The 22,704-nt window shown below is 40.3% G+C and overlaps 1 protein-coding gene across 3 annotated transcripts; it reads right to left on the reverse strand.

Annotated features, from left to right (window-relative positions):
• Positions 1–347: 347 nt before the first annotated feature.
• Positions 348–22,500, reverse strand: CSE1L (chromosome segregation 1 like). Of its 3 annotated transcripts, none has more exons than XM_048962858.1 (25): positions 22,384–22,500; positions 20,377–20,472; positions 19,710–19,852; positions 17,680–17,781; positions 17,109–17,254; positions 16,724–16,814; positions 16,357–16,464; positions 15,382–15,474; positions 13,925–14,092; positions 13,700–13,829; positions 12,975–13,040; positions 10,983–11,185; positions 9,723–9,807; positions 8,950–9,011; positions 8,174–8,310; positions 7,910–8,013; positions 7,361–7,458; positions 6,635–6,785; positions 5,921–6,129; positions 5,162–5,259; positions 4,874–4,959; positions 4,209–4,290; positions 3,635–3,781; positions 2,649–2,880; positions 348–1,976 (listed from the first exon to the last, which is right to left on the reverse strand). In XM_048962858.1, the coding sequence occupies exons 2-25, from the start codon at positions 20,459–20,461 to the stop codon at positions 1,887–1,889; spliced, it is 2,916 nt and encodes a 971-aa protein (XP_048818815.1). In that variant the 5' UTR covers positions 20,462–20,472; positions 22,384–22,500; the 3' UTR covers positions 348–1,886. The 3 variants fall into 3 exon arrangements, with proteins under 3 accessions (XP_048818815.1, XP_048818817.1, XP_048818816.1); XM_048962860.1 differs by lacking the exon at positions 22,384–22,500 and adding an exon at positions 21,828–22,119; XM_048962859.1 differs by lacking the exon at positions 22,384–22,500 and adding an exon at positions 21,824–22,119.
• Positions 22,501–22,704: the final 204 nt, after the last annotated feature.

Genomic DNA, 22,704 nt, shown 5'->3' on the forward strand with positions numbered 1-22,704 from the left:
CACACTTTAACTGCAGAACGAGGAGATCTAACACAATCAGCCCCTTAATACTGCACTGCACTCAAGAATCCCATTCTAGCATACACACAGAGGCTGTCTAGACTAGGTGCCAAGGTGGCATGTCAAATTACGGTTACCTGACAACCAGTACCGACTGAGCTTTGATTCTTTGAGGTTGACATGAAGAATCGTTCTCCCTATTATCCAAAGGAAAGGCCAAACTGTGGAGCAGGCAGCGACCTGAGAATCCTTCTCAGCTTGCAGGTCATGAACATCCCCAGCTCAATTAACACTGACAGTCGAGGTAGGCATTCAGTTCCTTGCAAACATCACACACCTCTCCCAGATGGTTTCAACCTATTGACATTTTTATTCTGCATAGAACTTCTGCAAACTTGCAGTGCTCATCACAGTCTCACCAGCATTAAGGCAAATGCTTCTCATGGTCTCATTATTTCATTCTAGAGACTTGCTTTCACTTCATACCTATAAACAAAGACAGTCTGACACTGAATTACAGACTAGATTCAAGAAAACCTGTTGATGTTGATTCATTTAATGCATTTTTAGGCACTTAAGCAGTTTAAATTAATTGTCTGACAAGTAACTCTTTACTTTACACTTTAAGAGAGATGGCCAACATGCATTCCCACATGGCAGCCACAGATATTAAAGAACTGAAAAAAAAAAGATGATTGTGACTTATGTTTTACCTTCTGTAAATTCAGTAATTTCCCTGATACAATGCCCAGCTTTATCTGGCATCATAACTTTAAAACCCCAATACTGATTCAAGTCAACTGCAGATCTACACAGTCAGGTAACTTAAAAAATATATATATATATATATATATATATATGTTTGACTTCATGCTTATTCAGGAGTCTTGCAGTCTCTGTAATTAAATGTACGTACATCCCTGCAGTATTAGTGCTCTAACTGCCTACAGCATAGCAGTTTGGTGCCCAGACAATCTGAGAACACAGTAAAGATCAGGCATTGAACTTGTCTCCTTTCATCAACCAGAACTACAAGGTCATATGAATGCACTTAGAACTCAGGGCTACCACATCTGATCAGTATATTCAGAAGGAGACAGGGAGAACACCCTAGCTAAACAAGATCAATGCTTCTGTTTTGATACATTACTAAAAATCCACTTGGGAGACCAATATCCACTGTGGCAGGGTACATTACTTGCTTCTGCTGCATTACAGTGCCACATCTGAGGAGAAAGGGTGCACCTGTTGATGAATATCAAGAGTAATAGCAGCTTTGGATCTTCTGCCAAAGTTTCACATTTGCTCTGTGTGAACATACAATACATTTAAGCTATTACGTAGGGTAAAGAAAAATCCTCACATTCTCACTATTTTATAATCTATTCTATGTTTAAAACACTATTATTTTTTTCTTAAGCCAGCTACACTCTTCTAAAACAGTAAGTGCACAGTGACAGGCATTTTAAACAAGTACTTCTTATTTATTCACAATTTAGATAAAGTTCAAGGAAAGACAAAAGAATTACAAAGGACAACATCAAAATAAAAAGGAATTTTAGTGACCGAAGTGAGTTTCTACAGCCAGTGCTCTCCATTCATGTCACACTTATCCAAATGCTGCAGATTTCAAATAAACAAACCGCTGTGCCTCCTCCCTTGGAAATTAAACTGCAAATGGAAGTTAACCACCTTTTACCTATGATTACGCACACCACCAAATTCTTCCTGCTTAAAGCCACATTTATCTTTTACAAGATGGATTCTGCTATACATTTTCAAGTAGCATTTTTCATTTTGTCTGAACGCTGCTATAAAAAAAAAGTCAGTGTCAACTTTCTGTGTAACAAAACAGCTTTTGATCTTGCTTGTGAAAGACACGCAGCTCAGAGCAGCGTCACACTTGCAGCTTGGAGGTATCCCTGGAGATACTGCAACGCTTCTGCATTCAGACTAGTGCTCAGCATGGATGGAACCTTAAAATATGACAGAGCAGAAGCATCAATCTGTGTATAACTTACAGTGCTGCTACACCCTGTTAATTGCTGTGCCAACATGCAGTGCGAAGTCAAGCGACATCTTGTCAGCAAGGTTTTTTCTGAAGACAGTTGCTGGAATTAAAATTCTTGATGCTGACAGCATTTAGTTTTATATACTGCTCACCTGAATTAAATATGGAAGAAGTTTAGCAAACCATCTGTCATGAAAGCAGAGATTTGGATGCAGCAAACTCCAAATCTCCCAGGCAGTTACTTATCAAAAATATTGAAAACAAATACACTTTGAAATAGTTGATTGAAAATAATCAACTTTAACTTCACATAAGTTGCTGAATACAAACAATTGGATTGCTGGCAAGTGTTAAGCTATATACCTCCGTGTGGAGAAATTTTTGTTTGAGAAATGACATACTAAGATTATCATTGAAGTCAGTAGTGTGAAAATATTAGCCTTTCTTAGGCTGCTAGGAAAAACCACACTAAAGCTATATTCAATGACAGAATAAGATAAAACAATACTTAGCATTCTGATTAGGACATACTCCAGTCTGCTCGTTATCATACACTGGCAGAAAAGAGTCACTGTCAAATAAGCATTTCTTCTCTGTGCAATTTGGAATCAGCATGCCATGTATGAAAGCCACTTACCCTGCCTGGACACGCAGTAGACAGTTTGTGAAGAGACTGTGCCAGATGAATTCTAGGATTGTTCACCATCTGACCTACAGGATCATGTTCCTTCTTTCCAGCAAAGGCTAGCTGAGAGAACGCAGTCTGATATCCTGGAGTATCTTCTATGTCAATGAAGTGTTCTTCATCAGGAATAGTGTCATCCTCAGGCAGCTCAAAGAGGCCAATGAGTGCCTGCAGCAAAGGAGTCCTACATGGAAAGACGCAAGGAGAAAATCAGAATGCTGAAAACATGCCAGGAAGGACAGATTTTAAAGGAAAGTTCAAGTTATTTAAAACTCTTTCAACAATCTTCTCTTTGAAGAAGAGAAGAAGCTACTATTGCAATCAGCTATTGAGAGCACAAGCCTAATATGTGCTGAACTTGAAGAGCCATGGATGTGTGTAGTTTAGAAGCATAATGTAGATGCTCATATTAAAAGCATAAACGATGCCTTTATTTTTTATCAGGTCAAATTCTCACATAGCATACCCAAGAAAAAGCAATTGTTTTACAGATCACACCTTTTCTCTATCAACATTTTTCCCCCCCTTCTAAATTCAGAATTCAGCCTACCTGACAACCTAGACTGCTGGACAGTCTTCCCAGACAGTTTTCCACAGAAATCCATGTAGCACAAAGATCTTACAGCATCTATCTCAAGTTATATGCTTGGCTCTCCTGACTAACAGAACAGCTACAAACTAAAACTGTTCCTAGCTTTTCAGAAGCAATACAAGCTAAAAACAAGTAGTCTATTCTCTTAAAAGCAATTCTAGCTAGCCCAGTCAGTGCTATCACAAAAATCTCAAACCAGTTCTGGCATCTGCTTTGGCCATGATTTGTTGAGAAGAAGTGATGAGAAAAGCCTGAGATGGCAGCAGGCCTGAAGAAATCACAACAGAACTGAGTAGCTCACATTTTCAAAACCAAGTAGCTTCACTTGAAGAAGTGTTCTACATACCACAGCTTGGTGTACTCAGTGTCCATCATAGGAGGACATTCTGTTAATATTTTTGTAATGCCAACTGCACAGATTTTCTTTTCAACTTGTCCAGACACTTTCTGTATTTCAGGAATTATAATTTTCTCCAGAACCATTCCAAACATCCTATTATGACATAAAAAGAAGTGTTAGAAAGCCTTGTCAGCTTCACAGTGACAATAAAAAAAGACACAATAAGAGTCATCAGGAAAAAGAAAAACAGAATCTGTTATGATATTGCCCTGTCATAGTGGATGCCTGGTAGAAATTTGATAGCACACATTTTTCTCAAAGAGAGAAGAATAAAACCATCACTCTTCCCTTTTTATGACCTGCTCAGGAGATTATTGATCTGGAACTATGAGGGAGGAACTGTGAGCAGCAGATCAGAAAAAGAAAAATGGCTCAAGAAAGAAGTGAACTACAGCAGAAGAAAAGTCTGGCTAGTCAGTTTAGTGACAAATATGGTTTGCATCTTTAGCTAATGGAGACAGCCATTTCTGCTTTGAAAGATAAAAGCTACACAGCAGTTTGAAATAAAAATCATACTAACTTTGGCTGTATGCTGTCAAATATTTCTTGAAGAGCTAATGCTCCATATTTTACACAGTACAAGTTAATGAAGACTAGGAAACCTGAAATGAGAAAAAGGTTAGAGTTAGCAGAAAAACACGTAACAAGTTTTTCAAGGAGACAGAAATGGTAATCTTTGTAAATGTTCACTTTTAGTGAAGCACATTAACTAGCTACTGTGAAGCTTGTCAAAAGCTGCTGACCTTTTTTCTTGTTCCCTAATACACTAAAACTTAGTAGTAAGACAGCTAGGACAAGGTTCAGCCCCTCTGCCCCTTACAGCAACTATGAAGTGTTAGAAAAGCTGTTTTCAAACTTACATCACATCGATGACACAACTGCATGGAATATTTAACAGTAACAACACAACTATACACACCACACAGAAGTGGATGGGAATATGGAAGTCTTTCCCCTCATTTTTAATTTCAGTCTTTTAGTTTTAATAAAATGGACGTGCCCTGAGGGGGAACTGCCCCATATGCCACCCCGACTGCACAAACAACTCAAAGCAAGCCACTGATGTTATGAGCTCACTGTTCTCTGTCTGCATAATCAAAGGACATGACTGGATATTTATTTGGTACTGCTACACGTTCTAAACTGTTGGTATCACTGAAGCTCTTCATAAAGCAATAAACTTACTTTTAATAAATTTTGTTGTTTTGGAATTTTGAAGTCTTTGGAACAGTAGAATGAAGATCTGTTTCCTGTATTGGTCAACTGATTCACTAGAAATTTAAAACATTGGTTATTCAAGCCACACTAGCATTTACCAGAAGTCAGGCTACAGAAAACACACACAAAATTACTCAAATTTATTTTACTGACAAATGCAACATTTTTCATTGTTAATAATTAACTTTGAAGTGTACCAAGTATTAAAGTGTATAGAGATTAGTTTTGAATATAACAATGTCAACTCATACTCACGGGGGCATGTGCTCTATAATACTGTTTAGAAGATAGAATCCTTGATGGTCGTTAGCTTTAGAGGCAATCAACTTCTGGAACACACCTAATAGCCCAGGCTGCAAGTAAAGCAAACATAAAACTCTACACAACAGTTCTTCATATATGACCTACCAGAAGGTGGGATCTTTACCTAAAACATACACCGTGGCAAAAGCCTTCACAACCTAAACCAGTATTCTCTTCCTGCAGGAAGACTGATTTCTCTTGGGACCAAATGATATTCCATTAAGTATTACAAATAGTCTTAATCAAATGAACAAAAAAGCTAATTTGAAAATGCACGTTTGCCTCATCATTGGTAGTGTGTAATCAGGTCTGACTACAGCAGATCATGCAGCAGAATTCACTGATCCTCAGATCTCCCAACATTTTGACTTCTCCTCAGTCACGCTTCTGGTGACTCTTCCAAACAGAATCCCTGAGCTTTCCTGATCCACTGTGTTCCATATGATGCAAAGCAAGACAAGAAAAACAGAGAAGTTTACCTGCCTGAACAAACTAAGTGCAGTTCATCCTAAATTATAAAAGCACATTACTGTGGACCCTGCTCCCAAATCCATCCCAAAAGGTTTGTTGTTGTTGTTTTGTTTTTAATATAAATACAAGCATATGCTGCACAAATTCAGCTTTCCACTTGAGGAAAAAACTCTTTCTAACGTCCCATCTTAAATCAGCATGTCTGGAGGCATACAGAACTGCTCCATCAACCCAACTCACAATTTTGTCAGCAGCAGCACTTGCTATTGTGTTGGCACCTCGCTCTAAATAAGCCTGCAGGAGTCGGACCAGAGGAGGAATATTTCCTGTCCTTTCCCACAACACTGGCTGAAGTAGATGAGGGAACAATGCCATATAGGACGATGGGATTTCATTTTTGTGCATTTCCAGAAGCAGGGACATCACTTGAAACACATATGGAATGAACTCTGCAAAAGAAGTCACGACACTTAGAAATTCAGCAATAACGGTCACTTGCTCATTCATAAGAACCATGTATCCAATGGCTGAGCCTACAACTGCAGGATATTAATGCAAAGATTCTGATAAATAAAACTTGGAATAAATAAATTTCATTACTGCAAACATTTGCAACCACTATATGTATGTATCTATGCATTTTATCTTCTCTATTGTTTTTTTCAGAACACGGAATATAAACCATTAGAAGCAAGGCAAAAATAACATTTGGGGGTAGCAATTAAGATACTTTTAAAATACTTTTTTTTTTTTTTTTAAACAAAATGATCAATGATGATACAGTTTATGTGCCCTATGCAACAACACAGATGCTTCCTAGAAGCGCTGGTGAGGACTGTGCAAACCTTGCCTTCTCACCTGAGTTTCCAGTGCTACAGAAGAAAACTGCCAGGATGTAAACAATGGCAACCAATTACAGCAGAGTGAGCACAAGAATTACTGATTTTTACTTACCTTGCACATCATTCTGTAGTATCTCAGTGAACACCATGAACAAAGCCTCCTCAAAGCTTCCAACAGCATCAGGGTTTGCTTTGCACGTTATCCTTATCGACAAGCATATCGACTCGAACATGTAATGGTTGAAGTGAGGTTTGCTTGGATTCTGTAAAACAAAAGTTATGAACAAACAACCTGAACTCATTTTGCAAAATGTATTTATTGTTTCAACAGAAGCCTAAAGGAGCAACTGAAAAAAAGGACTCTATGCCTTATTAATATGCTGATGAAGTTGATTCCGCAGATAAAAGCAAACATCAAAATTTAAAAGCCTACATGAGTTTTCCTAAATATCTCAAAGCAAACAAGTTCTTTCTGAAGCTCTACATGAACCAACAGTTCTGTGATGTAACAAAAACTGGAAATAAAAAATATCTCATTTGTGTAATAGTCAGTTGTTCATCAGTTCTTTGAAGCAAAATTTTTATACTTAGCAGCCAAGTTTATGCTGTATGTAGAAGAAGTTTTTGGGATAGCTGATGAAGGTATTCTAAAGTATTCCTTAGGTCTATCTTCAAGAACATGAATTTCACTGGAAGGCTACTTTCACATATTTTGGTCAAAGTATTGAACCACATGCGGTATTTTAACAGCACAGAAACAAAGTTTATATGAATCTTTATAAGATTGTTCTAAGAAGGAAAAAACGTGAACATTTTGCTCACATGGCCCATTCTTTACCTTACTGACAGCGAGTAGCTTCTGTGTAAGCTGTGTGATGACAGAAGGGATGTATGGAATTATGGATTCCTGTAGCAGAGAAAAACTCCTCATGATTGCTGGAAATAAAAAGAAAGTTAGAATTTTTTGGAGCTAAACATACACAAGGGCAATCAATCCATAATCTCAACAGTCTCACTATTCCCATTCTACAGACTGGGCACAGAAGACTGAGCAACTTGTCCAAGGTAAAAAGATAAGTCTGCAAATTCTCACACTGTGGCTGTTAGCCACACAGCACCCACACCTCATGCTGACACCACTCAGGTGGCCATGCTGAGCACACTACTGCCATTTGACACAATGCCACTTTGTTTTGTGTTTCTCCTTTGTTTCATGCATTTATTCAAAGATAACTTAACACTGCCTGGTACACAACTGCAGGCTGTTCATACTGCTTCAGCAAGTTTGAGTAAATGACGCTGCTGAAGTTTCAGTAGCCCATGGCTAGAAGCCTTTACCTCAAGTATGAAAGTAACTCTTACAGCGTGAGACTCATTCAGCATTTACCTTTCATTATGTATTCATTTTCTGATGAGCCAGGAAGCGTTAATGCTTTGAAAAGGTTTGTTAACAGCACTTCTACAAATGGTGCCATTTCTGCAGCTGTAATGCTGTAAGAAGAACACAGGGCTTTAATTATGAAGCATATTCACAAAATTCAAGCTCTTCACAAGATCATAATACCACAAAATGAAAGATCCTCTACCAGCATTTCATCTGCAATGCTTAAAAACTACATAGGAATGAATTTACTTCTGTTTGAAAACTTACAGTGTGGTGTTGTTTGTTCCTCTCATGGTAAACAGCCTTTCAAGAGCGTGTGCTGCGTAAGTATGGACCACAATGCTTTCTGCTTGAAGATGATTGATTAAAAGAGGAATAGATAACAACAGTTGCTCTTTAGGTACCTAAAAAATTACAGCAATAAATTACATACTTCACATAGAAATGCAGATCGTTCAACACTAGAGTATAATCACTGACCTCATCAATTACAAACTGAAAACCTGGCAGAGGAAGAAATCTTAGAAGGCTCTGGTTGCTAAATCACACCAGATCTGTATATTTTCCCCCCGAACATCAGTGTTAGATTTGTAAAAGCTTATATTGCACTTAACTTTGTCTTAATGGATAGTTTAAAAAAAAACCATCAAGATTAAAAAGCAAAACGATAGATGCATCAATACAGCATTTATAAATAATACTGAATGTGTTTTCTTACAGTCACCCACAAATCCAAAAAAGTGAAAGACAAAGTCTAGCAACTACTACAATCCAGTGCATGGAGACTAATACTCGAGATGCTAGAACATCTGAGTAGGTCACAGTTCTGAGTATCTGGTGCCCTGGTAGCATATGGACAGCATACAGACTACATGCCCCTCTGATATTTATAGCTGCAGAACTACTTTCAAAACTAAAAATTCCAAACACCTGTTGAGTTACCATACAGCCAAGTAAGATACATGAGGCTTGGCAAGTATAAATAAAGTAACTAGTCTATGTATTTTTATTTTCCTATTTTTTACCACAGAAGAAAAACTTACTTGATTTCTAAAAATCATGATATATTTGATACCATCAGCTTTTAGCACTGGGAATTCATTCACTGCAATAGAGAAAATATGCAATTTTTCATATATGTACAATTTCTGAGCACATTCTACATATAAAGGTGATATCAAGTCATGAATTCCCCACCCCTGGAGTAAGACAAAGTTGTATGTTTGTTTGCTTATCCATCTCTGTGTGGGCACAACCCTGTTACATTAAACACAGAGTCCAACCCTTTCACATAACATTTCCCTTTTTTGTTCTGATGATAACAGACTCCAACTGCATATCCCAAAACCCTCCAAACACCGTAAGATAATCGCTCAAGTATAAAATCATGTTGCTTAACCCTGGAGATCTGTAGTCACACTGACACACGCTGATGCAAGCCACAATCTAGACTTCAGTATTTGAACTTCTCAAGAGTTTTGTACAGCAAAGAAGTTTGCATACAGTCTCAAATACAGAAATGAAGTTACTTTGATTCATCAAGTTACAGCACACCAGCTGATAGCAGCCATGCACATACATGCCCTGACCCTGCCAACAGCACGTGGGAATCCACCTTTGTTTAAAAGTTCACTCACTGTTGACCAAACCAACGTGAATCACCTCCCATGTGCCAGGTGAAAACAAGCCCCGTGTCTGAGACAGTGCTGATACAGGACCATGTTCTAATTTGTGCTTGAGCCTCAAGAAACAGGAGTCACTGCCAAGCTTCTCTAAACATCCCCAAAATAACGTATGAAATTAACAATAAACTTACCACTGGCTGACTTTAAGTCAGGCTGAATGTGATTCACAAAGAATTCTGTCAGATTAACAAGTTCATTGGCTTGTGTTATTCCATGCTAGAAAAAACAAAGCCCTGAGTTAATTACTAATAGCGTGTAACAGTAATAACGAACCAAAGTTTTAGGCAGAAAATACCAGCAACTTATTCAGTTGATCCTTTCCCACCCCCACATGATTGCATTTTCACAAGGAAGAGTTTAGGACTCAAACTATGATTCTGAATTAGAACAACAAAATTAAAAGAAATACTTCCATTTTATCACGTGAAAAAGGCAAAAATGTAAAACAGACTTTCCAGATGGATGTATGCGTACCAATCAAGTGTTCTAAATGATGCTATCCCAATTTGGCACTAAATAGAACAGCAATAAGAGGTACGACGTAGCAGCATTCTAATGGCTAGAAGATTGGCTCACTTTATCCACCACAATCATCAGCCATTGCTGTGCAATACACAACTGCAGCATTACAAAAGGACTGAGAAATTTTATCAGAACTTCATTAAGATTATAAAACATGTTTTACTCTGTTTGCTTCAGACCTGTTTTGCAAAGCCACTGAGGCCTGCCCTGTAACACAAGTAGTACCTATCAGTAATTAAACCTGCTGTACAGGATGATGTGCTGTTGGTACAATGCTGCTGCTTCACAATAAATGCAGCCTAGCTGAGGAGTGCTTTCCCACACATTTGGCCTTGTAGTTACCTTCTCCCAGACAAGTCCCGAGAACCATTTCCAGCCAAGCAGCTGTGTTCACGTGCTATTTTCAAGGCAACGAACATTCAACCAACAAGAAATATCATGTAATATAATGGCAAGAATTGTTAAGGATCACTTGGATTCCTTCCTGTCTGCTCAACACCACCAGTCACCTGCTGTAATTTGGCCTTACCAATTAGTGAGGCACACTTTGCCTCAATACCATGTGAAAGCCCAGAGATTCTAGGCCACTTTTTCAATAACTGTTCCATACATATTATTAAGACTTGTCAAATGATCACACGTGGTTGTTGACTTCATCCAACCTATCTGAAGATCAGAGACCATCAGACTTCCATACTTCGTGTCCATATATTATGGACAATTTTCCATCTCATCAACATCAAACTATTACAAATCCAATTATTCTCATTTTAAAGCAGAATTTTTAAAAATGCATATATTTCCCAGTCCTCACACGCACTATAATGTTAGAATGCATGAGAATTGAAATGAACACAATGTCCAAGTACCTTCTGTGTCTGAGCCTTGGATGCCAACGATGTAACAAGGTATATAGCTGCATCTTTGTGCTTCCAGTTAACAGATGGATTCTTTGCATATTCCTGAAGCATGGAATTAACATATCCAGAAAAAATTCCAGTCACAGGCCCTTCAAAGAACTTGCACAAGCCTCTGACTAGATCACAAGCTGCTCTGCGCCTTGTGTCAATATCTGCGTAAGAACAAAAGGTTCTTTAGATATGACAAATTGCATGGCTTTTCATATAATAAACATAATTTTAAAATGTATCAGTAATTACAGCTTCTGAAGTTACAGCCACAGCTCATATTAATTACTGCAATGTTCACATTAGTGCATAACAACACATACAAGTTTTTTCACTCATTGTAACAGTAAAAATCATTGGTACAACACAAGGAGGAACGGACATTGACCCGTACTGTGTGTGTATTCACAGGTCCCACTGCTCTCTGAAGGTTTCAGTAAGCACAAGGAGGGAGGCTTTTTCCTGCCTTGGTAATTATGTGCCCAAATGCACTGCGTCTGGTGGTTACAGGTTTTATTTTCTTTACAGCAGTCTGTATGGTGATGTGCTCTGGGCTGGTGACTAAAGGCACCAGCAGCAGTTTGGTTATTGCTGAGCAGTACTCGCAGTGCCAATGTTTCCTTTTCTTCCTGTTGTGCCTTCCCAGCAAATCGGCTGAGTGGGCAACAAGTTGGGAATGGACAGAAGCTGCACTGCTGATCTAAAGGGCCAAGGGATTTTCCCCATGCCATGTAACACTGTGCTTGGCAATAAAAGCTTTGGGGAGGGGGATCTGGAAGAGGCAGCCATTGCCTGGGGACACACTGGGCATCTATCACATCCCACTTTCCACAAGCAGACTGACTTTTTCCTCCTTTTTCTTCCACCTTCTTTCACTAATTAAACTGTCTCATCTTCTCACTCATGGTCTTCCTACTCTCCTCCCATCCCACCTTGGCAGCGTGGGAACTGAGCCAATTGTTGTGTGGTGCTTAGCTGCTGGCCCACTGCAACAGAACAGTACATTTCTGTAATACATCTGTAAAAAAACCCTGTCCCAAAGAGGGGAAAAAAAAGAAGGCTGGAAAAAACACAATACATTAACAGAGGGACACACAGATCACAAAACAACAGAATGCAACAGAGTATGTTTCTAAAAGAGCCGCAGAAGAACACAGATAGTTCTTGCCTAAATTCTCTTAAAAACAGAAATAGCAAACATATAAAAGCTTCACAAATACCAGTAAAGCAGCCAATCCTGGATAAGCATCGTAACATGTCTGCTCAAAAGAAAGTTCAAACATAATTTTCCCCTACTTCCAACACAGAGCAAGTTCTCAAACCTACTAAAAGGCTTCAATCATCTAAAAACGTCAGTCAGCACCACGTCAGCAGCTCAGTGGCACAGAACAGTCACACAGAACTAGATTTAGTCCATTTGTGCACTGACCTGGCTGAAGGCAGATTATCAGAAAATCAAGCTGTTAGCACAGCACTGTGTTTTTAGCACAGTTATTGTGTTGGTCTGAACAGTGCCAGCACACAAAGGCTGCTGCCTAGCTGGCTTTATCATGGAGTTGTATGCAAAACTGGTCAGAGTTTCCAGTTTAAACATAACAGACTACCAAACGTAGACAGTGTCCTCACGTCATTTACACACATAGGAACTAAATACACAGCCATGGCTACTACCCAGTGTTGATATAGAGGCTATGTTTGCTGAAACAAAAATACATGCAGTGCAGGAGACATCGATCTGGTTCAGAAAAGAAACTACAAAAACATTGTTCAAAGCACAAAGATGCTGCAGTGGGTGCATCATGACAGTAAACTTGATCAAAAACTGGATTAAATATCTTAGGGGAAAACCCACCACCTTCCAGAGTTCTAAAATATGTTTTAGAAGCCTCAGTAAAATACTCTTCAGAGCTATATTTAAAGACAAAGTATTCTTAGTATAAATCTGTGGATTACCAGATCCTTCCAAATCCCTTCTTATATATTCTTCAGAATTATCTTCAAATGCTTCTTCATCAGCAGCTGAAAATATACAGTACACAGGAGTTTCAATACTGAAGTCTTTTTTTTAAATGATAACAACACCCTTTTTATCAAGTTGCTAATCTTTCATAGAAGCACAGCACTCATAGAAATTCATCAGAACTACCCAGACAGACTATCCTGTTCAGCCTGCAGGCCCACAAACTGCAGTCTTTCATACTCAGAAGCTGATGCAATTCCTGACTTAAAAAACAAAACCAAAACCATACTCTATACTAAGTGTATTTAAAAGAGGCTTCCTTGGTCATAGATTTAGAGAGAAGCCTCTTAACACTGTAAGACAACTTCAGTGCTTTTCAGATACTAAGATCAAAGTCAGTCTATCAAAGCTTGGAGAAAAAGACACTACAATTCAAAGGCCATATATCCATGCCTGGTACTCACTTCCAGCATGAAAAATAATGACGGATGGCACATGACTTAGACTTTCTGTATTTTTCAATTTGAGATCACAGTAAGACAGAAATTCATACAACAACTCTACAAAGCCCACAAGATAACAATTTGCTGCAGAAAATTGGTTTTGAATCTTGTACTGAAGTACACAGAAAATAAATTCTCAACGTTGTAAAGCAAAATATCATCATAATTAGATACATTTTATTGTGTCTTTGAAAACTTAAACCCCAAAAAGTTACCTCTAAATTCCATATTGGGAACAATAACTTTTTCACAGATGCTTGTCAATGTATTCTGGTCTTCAAACAGATGCTTGTAATGTGGTCTTTCACAAACCGAGGCCAGAAACTGGATTGCATTACTAACCAACTAGAACAACACACATTAAACACATATAGCTTTAGCTGACTGACCAATTTATAAATCATTATTAACCTTGATAAGATTAGTCCATAATGACTTACCAAATCATATTTCACTTCCTGACCTGTTGTGACTAACAGATTCCAGATTGCTGTCACAAAACGTGGCAAGTAGGGCTGGAATTCTTCATCATATTTTTGAGCATACAAAGCAGCATTATCACAAATTTGAGATTTCAAGAGCTCCAGCAACCCAGCTTCTTCTTCATCCTCACATAAAACAAAAGTAGGTACTTAAACACCCAAACTTCAAGGCTGCTTTAAAATTAAAATTATTTGAAGAAAATATGCTATTATTTTGTGATGTTCTAAATAGGTCTCAGAAAATCTCAGAAACCCCTCCTACTTGCCTGGAACTACTGCATTTTGCCCGTGTGTACTGGAACTGTACTACAGATTATACATTCATGCTATTACATCCACATTTCAAACAGTACTACTCCCCTGAAGAGATTTAGACCTGATAAAGTTTAGAACAGAATGAATTGACAAATACAATAGCAAAAACATAATACAAGGCTTTGAAAACATATGCTTAGGAGGCATTATATTAGTAAAGTAAAGTAGCTCAGAAGGCTACTTAAAACTGATAGAGTTGCAGAAGTATGCTTTTTTCTCCTTCCCCATAGCAGCACAGATGTTCATAGAGCCACAAAGTGAAGTGAATTGGAAAACACCAAAATCCATCAACACATTTTTTTTCCCCCGTCCCCAAATGCCCACCCTCCAGTTTTAATGCATATCACTTCTCTGAGTCAGCTCAGTGTGCAACTGCATGGATGTTTGTGTTGAGCGACAGCCCACAGGAAAATAAAAGAGCAGGAGAAAAGATGAGCAAGGCTTCTTTTTCTTTTTTAGCAGCAGCGTTAGCTTGAAACCACCATGAAACTATCACACAGAATGTGCTTATCATGTCCCCCACACATTGTAAAGGAAGGAATTTATAGTTTCTTTGGTTCCACCAGCTGGTAAACTACTGTACTGCACCTCAGATGCAGAAAGCAGGTACAGAACGAATGATTGAGTGAGCTTTGATTAACGTGAAACTACTAATTCTTATAATTAGCCAGCAGATGGTAAGCTAAACTACTCAGAAGTCATGCCTTATGTTCCAATGTTTCAAGTTCTTTGAGATACTGTTTTCTAAAATACAGTACATGAACCAGCTGAGAGGTACAGAAAACCTGAGCCCTGTGATTCTAATAATCAATCAGGTTACTTCAGCAGATGGCCTCAAAAGAAGCTCTTCATTGATGTGTACCTGTAAGCTGATCTCTGTGCACAACTGTAACCTGTAACTAATACATGACCTCAAAAACCAGGCTCCACATTTCTTAGACAATGGAGCCAGTTCTCTCAAATCCCATTTCCTTTCAGTCATTCTATTTCTTTATTTACCCAACAAAGGAAACACTGCACTGCTCAGAGCTAGAACACAACTCTCCTGTCAGTCGGCTCCTCTTTGCAGAGGCAAAGCAGGAGGTTTATGCAGTACTTACATCAGTCTGCAGAAGTTTATTATCTAAAGTTAAGAGACTATGAAAATTTGTCATCCATGTTTCCATGTTATCTTCAAAAAACTCAGGCAAATCCTGTGAAGGAAAAGCATAAATCTACATTTTAATATCTGACTGCATGCTCTGAGAGAGTGTCCATCTTTTAATTTACAGAGGTACAATGAAGAGTGGAAAACAAACCTTCAAAATAAAAACTACCGCCTTTTCACACCCCCAGAACAACCAACCAGTAAAAAGTCCTACAGATGGAGACTTGGGAACACATTTCCAAATGTACACGTCGATACACTCCATACAGTCTAAACACTAATCTCCATCTCTCAGAGTATGATAAGAATCAGATAGCACAAGCCTCGCCTTTAGCTCCAGCTTTCTCTTTTGCCCAGTACAGAACGAGATGTTGGAGCAATTGAAACCATCACACCTGACTCAGGCTCATGCTGAAACACTAAATATACACCACCTCAGCAGTGTCTGGTTTTACTGTTTTTCATACAGTCTGCTCACTTACTGCTAGAATGTAAGATCTCATTTCAAAAAAGAAAGAAAGAAAAAACCAACTTTACACAATACCAGGATTGCTTGCTACCACAGCACTACAGTTACTGAGCTGACTTTTATCCACATGACTGAACTCGTATGAGTACAGACACACACAGTAAACAAACTGAGTATGAATGCAGGCAAAGGACTCCTGCCCCTCACAGCTCATACTCAACAGTGTTACCCACACAACACCTTGCTATCAGGAGAGCTTAAGATTCTCTTCTCCAGCTTTTGTTAAGATAGAGTCAAGCCAATGTGTTAATTAACCCCATCCTTACTGTCAACCCCATCTTTACTTTAGTTTGGCCATAAAGCATGGCCCTAAAGGCTGCCTAAAATGGATCCTATACACAATAGCATAACAGCTTTATGTGACCAAAGCAAGAATATGAGAAAAAACAAGAGAGTCACCTGAAAATTTAAACTGTAGAACAGCTTCGCAATTAGAATGAGAGAAGAAAAGAGAACCTTCAAAGCACTGGCATCATTTGCATGTGTGCTGCAAAGGTCAATAGTTGCCTAAAAAAAAGAGAGAAAATTTAGCCAAGAAACCCACACACAAACTGTATCAACAAGATACACTGAGAAGTATTATTTATTTTTTCAGCCAGTTAATACAGTTCCTTTTCTTCCTCTTACTGATTCTGTCAGGTCTCATTTCCTGATTTTAGCTTGAACTTCATGAACAGTTTCAAGAGTTGCTAAGTTCTCATTTTACAGGCATTCACAACCAGCAATTCAGAACACCACAGTTGTTTCAGAAATCATTCAGCAGTACCTTAAAGAGATTTGTCAAGGGCAATGCAAAGGCATCAAGGACAAGTTTGATCTCTGTCCATAATTCATTTGACTTAAATTCATGGCGGTACCTGAGGAGTGGGAGAAATACACAAACAATAGAATACAGTCTTTGCATTTATTCCCCAATTACCCTGCATGCAATTGATCTCTAATGACGAACCTTGAAACAAATCCTATCAAATAAACATAAGGACTGAACAGTGTAGGTCAAGGCCATAGAAGGTGCAAAATTTGACAACAACTTGAAGTCTCACTAAGAAGTCAATAAGCCTAAGTGAAAGCCACAGAGGTGAGTATAAATTCAGATTTAAACAATTTTTTCTTTTCTAACACCCACGTAGCAATTCCCTGATCTCCAATACCTCTTAAACAAGGAGTGAGCAGTACGAAGGACGCCATTGATAACATGGAAGTCTCCACTTTGAAAGCGGTTCACCATTTCTGTCAGCAAGTCTGGCCACTTCTGAGGAAAGTCTTCCCGACCAATAATACTGATGGCATCACTTAACTGGAAAGGAAACGTAAGCACTGCATGATCCAGCAGCACACTACTTACTACAAAAAACACAGCAGCCAGGACAGATGTTACAATTATCTAAGAATGCTTGTTGTTCTCGCCAGATTCAAAAATCATTGGGTTAACTATCTCCTCTTTTTCATCACAACAAAGCTCACTTCAAAACCAATGTGTGCATGCAGTCTCACTGTATTCAACTGTATAATGGTGGAATTTGACAATATGTTTTTTTTGTGTTTTTTTTTTATTAATTAATTTTAAAGTGGGCAGAAGTAACTTAAACAATTTACTCCGAATTATTTGCATGGGGGTGACATCACTGGAAGGCTAACTCAGCTCTGACAGTAACCAGAGCCGCCAGACACATTACATCATTCTAAAAATCTCATGGACACAACCAGAAATGGCCTCATTACCTGCTTTTGAATTTGTTCCGGGCTGCTAAGCATCAAGGGCACTATGTTGGCTTTAATGGCTATCCTGTCCGATTCAAATATTTTGTTCGGTTCATCCTCCACCTACAACAAAACCAACAATTCAGTCACTGGCACATTAGTACTCTGGGCACTGAGCAAATCCCAGTGTTTCAGAAGTCAAACGTACAAATGTCTGAAACCACTGCATCAGTGAGGAAATTAAAAGATCTGTTAACGCCTACAATGACTCTTTCACAGTAGTAACGGATTAAAGCGGAAAGAAATTACACCTTTCTGCTAATTTTCTAACTAATATTCTCCTCTAACAGTGATCTTTTCAAACAGCAATTCAGGAGCAGTAAGGGCGGGCACATATGCCAGTTACAAACACAAGTTTAACCACCAGTCCTCTATTTCAGTGCTCCAAACCACGTCTGTCCTCGTTTCTGCCAACTTCAAAGATTTATTTTGTGCAACTGGACAGGAAGGTGAGTGCAGGTGATGCACACAAACTTCACGTTGCCTTTCAGAGTCAGCCAATCATCCTGCCAAGTGAACAGTGCTGAGTGGTAGTAAATTATGGTATCTGTATCAAAGAAGCAAAATATCAAGGCTTGTCAGCAACCACCGGCAGCAGGGATAGTCACATTTGCAGTGATGACAGTAGCAATGCTTAGAAACATAGAAGTTACCCAGCAATTCAGAAAGTAATCTGATGATCTCAACATGCCTGGAGCCAGACAGCATTGCCCTCCTCCTCCTCACGTTCTTTTTGATCATCTTTCCACAAACTTACAAAGAATCAAACTGCCTGAACAGGCAAAACCATTTTCCTTCCTCTGTGCTTTGTATCAGTCCTAATCCAACACTGCTAATCACCATGTGATCTACGTAAGCTAGCCTTAAGGTTATATTCATAAAACTGCTTCTAAAAGCTTCAATCTTGGACAAAATAGTGCGTGTGGCTTCAAGCAAACTTGGGGCAATGCTAACTGTCCTCTGGAGGCACTCACTGCGTAGCATCTTCACCTACTCCAACATGTCACATCCTGAATCACTTCAGTCACCTACACCAAGGAAGACACACACTTCTCTGTGAGTGGTGTTTCTGCTTAAAACACACAACATACAGAGATGCAATTTTTGAGAAATGACTGAAAAGGCAGTATTAGCAACACCAAGGCCTAGAAATTTCACACCAGCGTGAATGTGCTGCTTTTACCAAACATAACCAGCAAGGACTGCTGTAGGTTTTCAGTATTTGTACGGCGGGAATCACATGCAAACTCTTGAATAGTCACAAGCTGAGATATATAACAAGATCATACATTCGAGACTTTCAGATACACAAACTGTGCTTTCAAGGAGACAAAGCATAAACAAGATCAGTTGAAACCTCTCATCACAAAGGTGCTGAGCTCTTACATGTAATACTTGACACCATGAGTTACATTTCATGCATACTGAAAGCTCTGAATAAAAAATGCCTCTGATACTTTCAAAACAAAGGATAAAATGAGATTAAATAACAATATTTCTATTTTATGCCTACAGATACTTCCATGTGTTGAACTTACAAAGGTTCTACGTCTAAGAGGCACCTATGTGAAAAATAAATCAGTACCTTCACCTCCAGCTGCAGAGCTGGCTAGAAATGGTTGCAGTACTATGTCAACTGAGAGCAGCCAAGTAGGTCAGCTCACACATATGGACGTTCTCCAATCATTTTAACATGAATAATATTACACTTAGTTAAATGGGCAGTGAATACTGTACTTCTTCAGAAAGATACACACAACATTAGGAAGAATTCTTCCTCTCCATTTTATCACCCAGATTTATTTCTTTCCAACAGAATGGATAACAAGAGTGGAGGCTTTAGTCCCTTATCAGTAAACTGTGTTCATTCTCTGTATCATCTATCTTCTCTTCCAAAGTACAAAACATACGTATTCTGCAAGGTTATTAAACATTATTGGACCTTAAAAGGATGATTAAATCTTAGCAGAAATACTGCCTGGAATACCTACAATTCTCCAGTTCCTTTTGATGTAATTCTTGAAAGTTACCGACGCGCAGACTTTGATGACATTTTCCTGCGATTTCTCCAGCAATGTTAAGAGCAGCAATGGATAATTTTGGCTTCCTTCAACTGTCTCAAGAAACTTCTCCGCTGCAAGAGAACGCAGTAAGGTTAACAGGAAGCGGAGCTGATTTTCCTAACTAGAGATCTACGATTCCTCAAATGTCCATTTAAAATAACACAAACACCTCTGCAGAGTTTCACAGGAACAGAAGCACTGGGCAAGTAGCAAACTGTACTGTAACTTCTTTACTACTATAAGCTCTTTAATGCTTCTGCTGTTAACAAAAGCTCTCAATTCAAAGCAGGCTGTGGAAATATTGCCTCCTTGACACTTTTAAAAGCCATGACCTAAGAGAAGCCAGTCCAGCTTTGGTGTAAACAACATCCCTGTTTTAAAAAAAACACAGTACAAGCTTCAAGAAGAAAATTATGTAAAGCAAATAGAAAATGAATTGATATGTAAATGTGCTCTTCATTAAGTTTTGAGATTTTTTGTTGGTTTTTTTTTTTAGAAGGAGGTACAGAACTTCTGCAAAGTTTTGCATAAACTTCTACTAAAGTTTGTTACACACAGACCGCAGAGCTGAGAGGAAACCCTGACAATCGCTTACCAGGACGCCTTATTGCAGGATCTGGATCCAGTGTTTTCTTTAGATATTCAGTTAAGGTCTGTAAATTGGCATCGCTCAGCTCCATTTTGGCAGAAACTACGACACAGAAGCAGTTTTGTTAATGCAGATCAGAAAATCCACCCTATAAGCTCCACATACACAAAATATGATTCCACAGAAAACACACATCTGCTTTTTTTAGACTACACTTCTTAAAGCAGGGACTCATACATCTATCCAATAAAACAGCTAGCTAAATACAAACTCTAAAACATGCCTCATGTAACTGTTGTTGTCCAGGTTCCTGAAGGCAAACCCCTAAAACTAGATCATACATCCAATGTACCACTACTCAGGTAAAGCCAAAAGGTGATCTCTCACCCTTCCATGAGAGGATGAGCTTCCTTTTAAAACTACTGCCACCCACAGAAATCTATTCCTCGTTGAAAAAATGGAATATTTGATCCAAATGATGGACAACAGAATGACCTGAAGTGCACTGAAGAGCCAAGGCCCATTTACAAATGCTATCTCTAGAAAATTCTCAACTGAAAACAATTTTTAATGAAGTGATGAAAGACTGCAGAAAGCCAAAGAGTTTGTCCACCCTGCAAAACGAACCCAGATCAGGGCAGGCAATCATTTCACCTGCAGTACTTATTACAGAATAACTGTGCAAATAAGTCAGATTTGACTTCCCACACGTACTCTCATACTTACCACAGTGGTTCATTAACTTCACAGCTTTAATTGGAATAATTAAAATTACAGTAACACCAGAACAGCATTAAGACACGCTTCAGCAGGCACATGGCTTAGGGTATCGCCAGAACCATGGGATTATTTGGGTTGGAAAGGACCCACAAGGCCTCAAAGTCCAACCATCACCCGACAGCCGAAGCACTGCATGCTGCCCATCGTTCTCCCAACAGTACCGTAACACCTTTACTACAGAAATAATGAGAAGCCAAATGCTCTTTTATCCCCTGGAGTTTCTCCTTATTAAGACAGGCTGGAATTTTCCCACCCCACTTTAGATTTATTCTTTGTTGACCATCAGAGCAGTAAGTATGGTTCCTATTTAAGCACTTCTGCAAAAGCTGTGAGTTTTAACAAGTGAGTTTTTCTTCTATATCTATCAGCAACAATACCCCCTTGGTTTAAATCAATGTTAACGAACAATTGAGATCCCAAGACACAGTACAAAAAATCCAAAAAAGTTCACCTGAAACACTGTGCCTCCCCTGCCCCGCCCGCCTCCCTTCTAGGAGTTCCTGCCTGCCGTCCCCAGCCAGCAGCACCCTTACGGAGGGCAGCATAAAGAAACAGCACCGCAGCGCCCGGCTCAGCACGAGCCACTCCTCCGCCACCGCCTCCTTCCCGCTCCCCCCTCCCCTTTTTTCCTATTTCCTACCACCACAACCCGCGGCAGCTGCTCGTACAGCACCTACTGATGGCGCCGGTGTGCAGGCGGCTCCTCGTCCCGCCGCGCCACAGCCCGTCACTGCAGGCTGCCCACCCCACGGCCCGCCCGAGACACGCGGCTGTCCCGAGGAGGCGGCCGCTCGGCTCAGGGGCCTTCCGGGAAAGCCCCTCGGGTAGGGCCTGCCCTGCGCGGCCCTGCTGCTCCCGGCGGCGCCATCCCAGCGCTTCACCTCAGGCTGGGGGCCGCCCGGGCTGCGCGAGACGGCTCGGAGCTGCCCGAGATCCCCGCGCAGCAACGGCCGACCGCAGCCTAACTTGCCGCCCTCCCCCCCTCCGCCGCCTCCAGACTGGCAGCCGCGGGAGCCAATGAGAAGAGCCCCCGAAAGGCTGCCGGCCAATCCGGATCCGCGGGAGGCGGGTCGAGGCGCTCCATCACGGTGCGCTGCGCCTCTCGCTGCGCCGCGGGCCCAAGCGCCCGAGCCCGCAGCGGAACGGTGCGGCGGCGGCCGCGGGCCGTGCGGGAGGCCGGACTGCGGGGCCGCCGCACCCTCGGCATCGCTGGCCGGCGCGGCTCAACCTCACCTGTCGGCCTCCTCCAAGCGGCGGCGGCGGCTCAGAGAGCTCCGGCTGCGCTTCACATTCAAACTGTGGTGAGAGGGCGCGGCGGCGGCACGGTGACCGCATCACGCAGGGCGGCGACACCGTCAGGCCGCCGAGCCAATCAGCGAGCCCCTCTGCCTCGACGCGCCACGCGTCGAGCCAATCCGTGCCTTCCGTCTCACGTGGAGACGGCAGCCAATAACCGAGCTCTTCCCATAAGGCTCCGCTGCGCGCCGCGCGCCGCAGTGCCCGTCAGGCGGCGCCTGCGGTGTTGCGCGGGAGCGAGGCCAGGAGGGCGGCTCC

The sequence above is a fragment of the Lagopus muta genome, chromosome 16 (genome assembly GCF_023343835.1).
Source record: "Lagopus muta isolate bLagMut1 chromosome 16, bLagMut1 primary, whole genome shotgun sequence".
Lineage (NCBI taxonomy): Eukaryota > Metazoa > Chordata > Aves > Galliformes > Phasianidae > Lagopus > Lagopus muta.

Excerpts from the sequence above, each read along its gene's own strand:
- CSE1L (XM_048962858.1), bottom strand. The coding sequence starts at position 20,461 with ATGGAGCTGAGCGATGCCAATTTACAGACCTTAACTGAATATCTAAAG. Across the intron at positions 17,782-19,709 it reads TCAAAAGGAACTGGAGAATT|GTGGAGGATGAACCGAACAA; the intron begins GTAGGTATTCCA and ends GTTTTGTTGTAG. Across the intron at positions 5,260-5,920 it reads GTGCTGCTGCTGACAAAATT|CCTGGGCTATTAGGTGTGTT; the intron begins GTGAGTTGGGTT and ends CTTTACTTGCAG.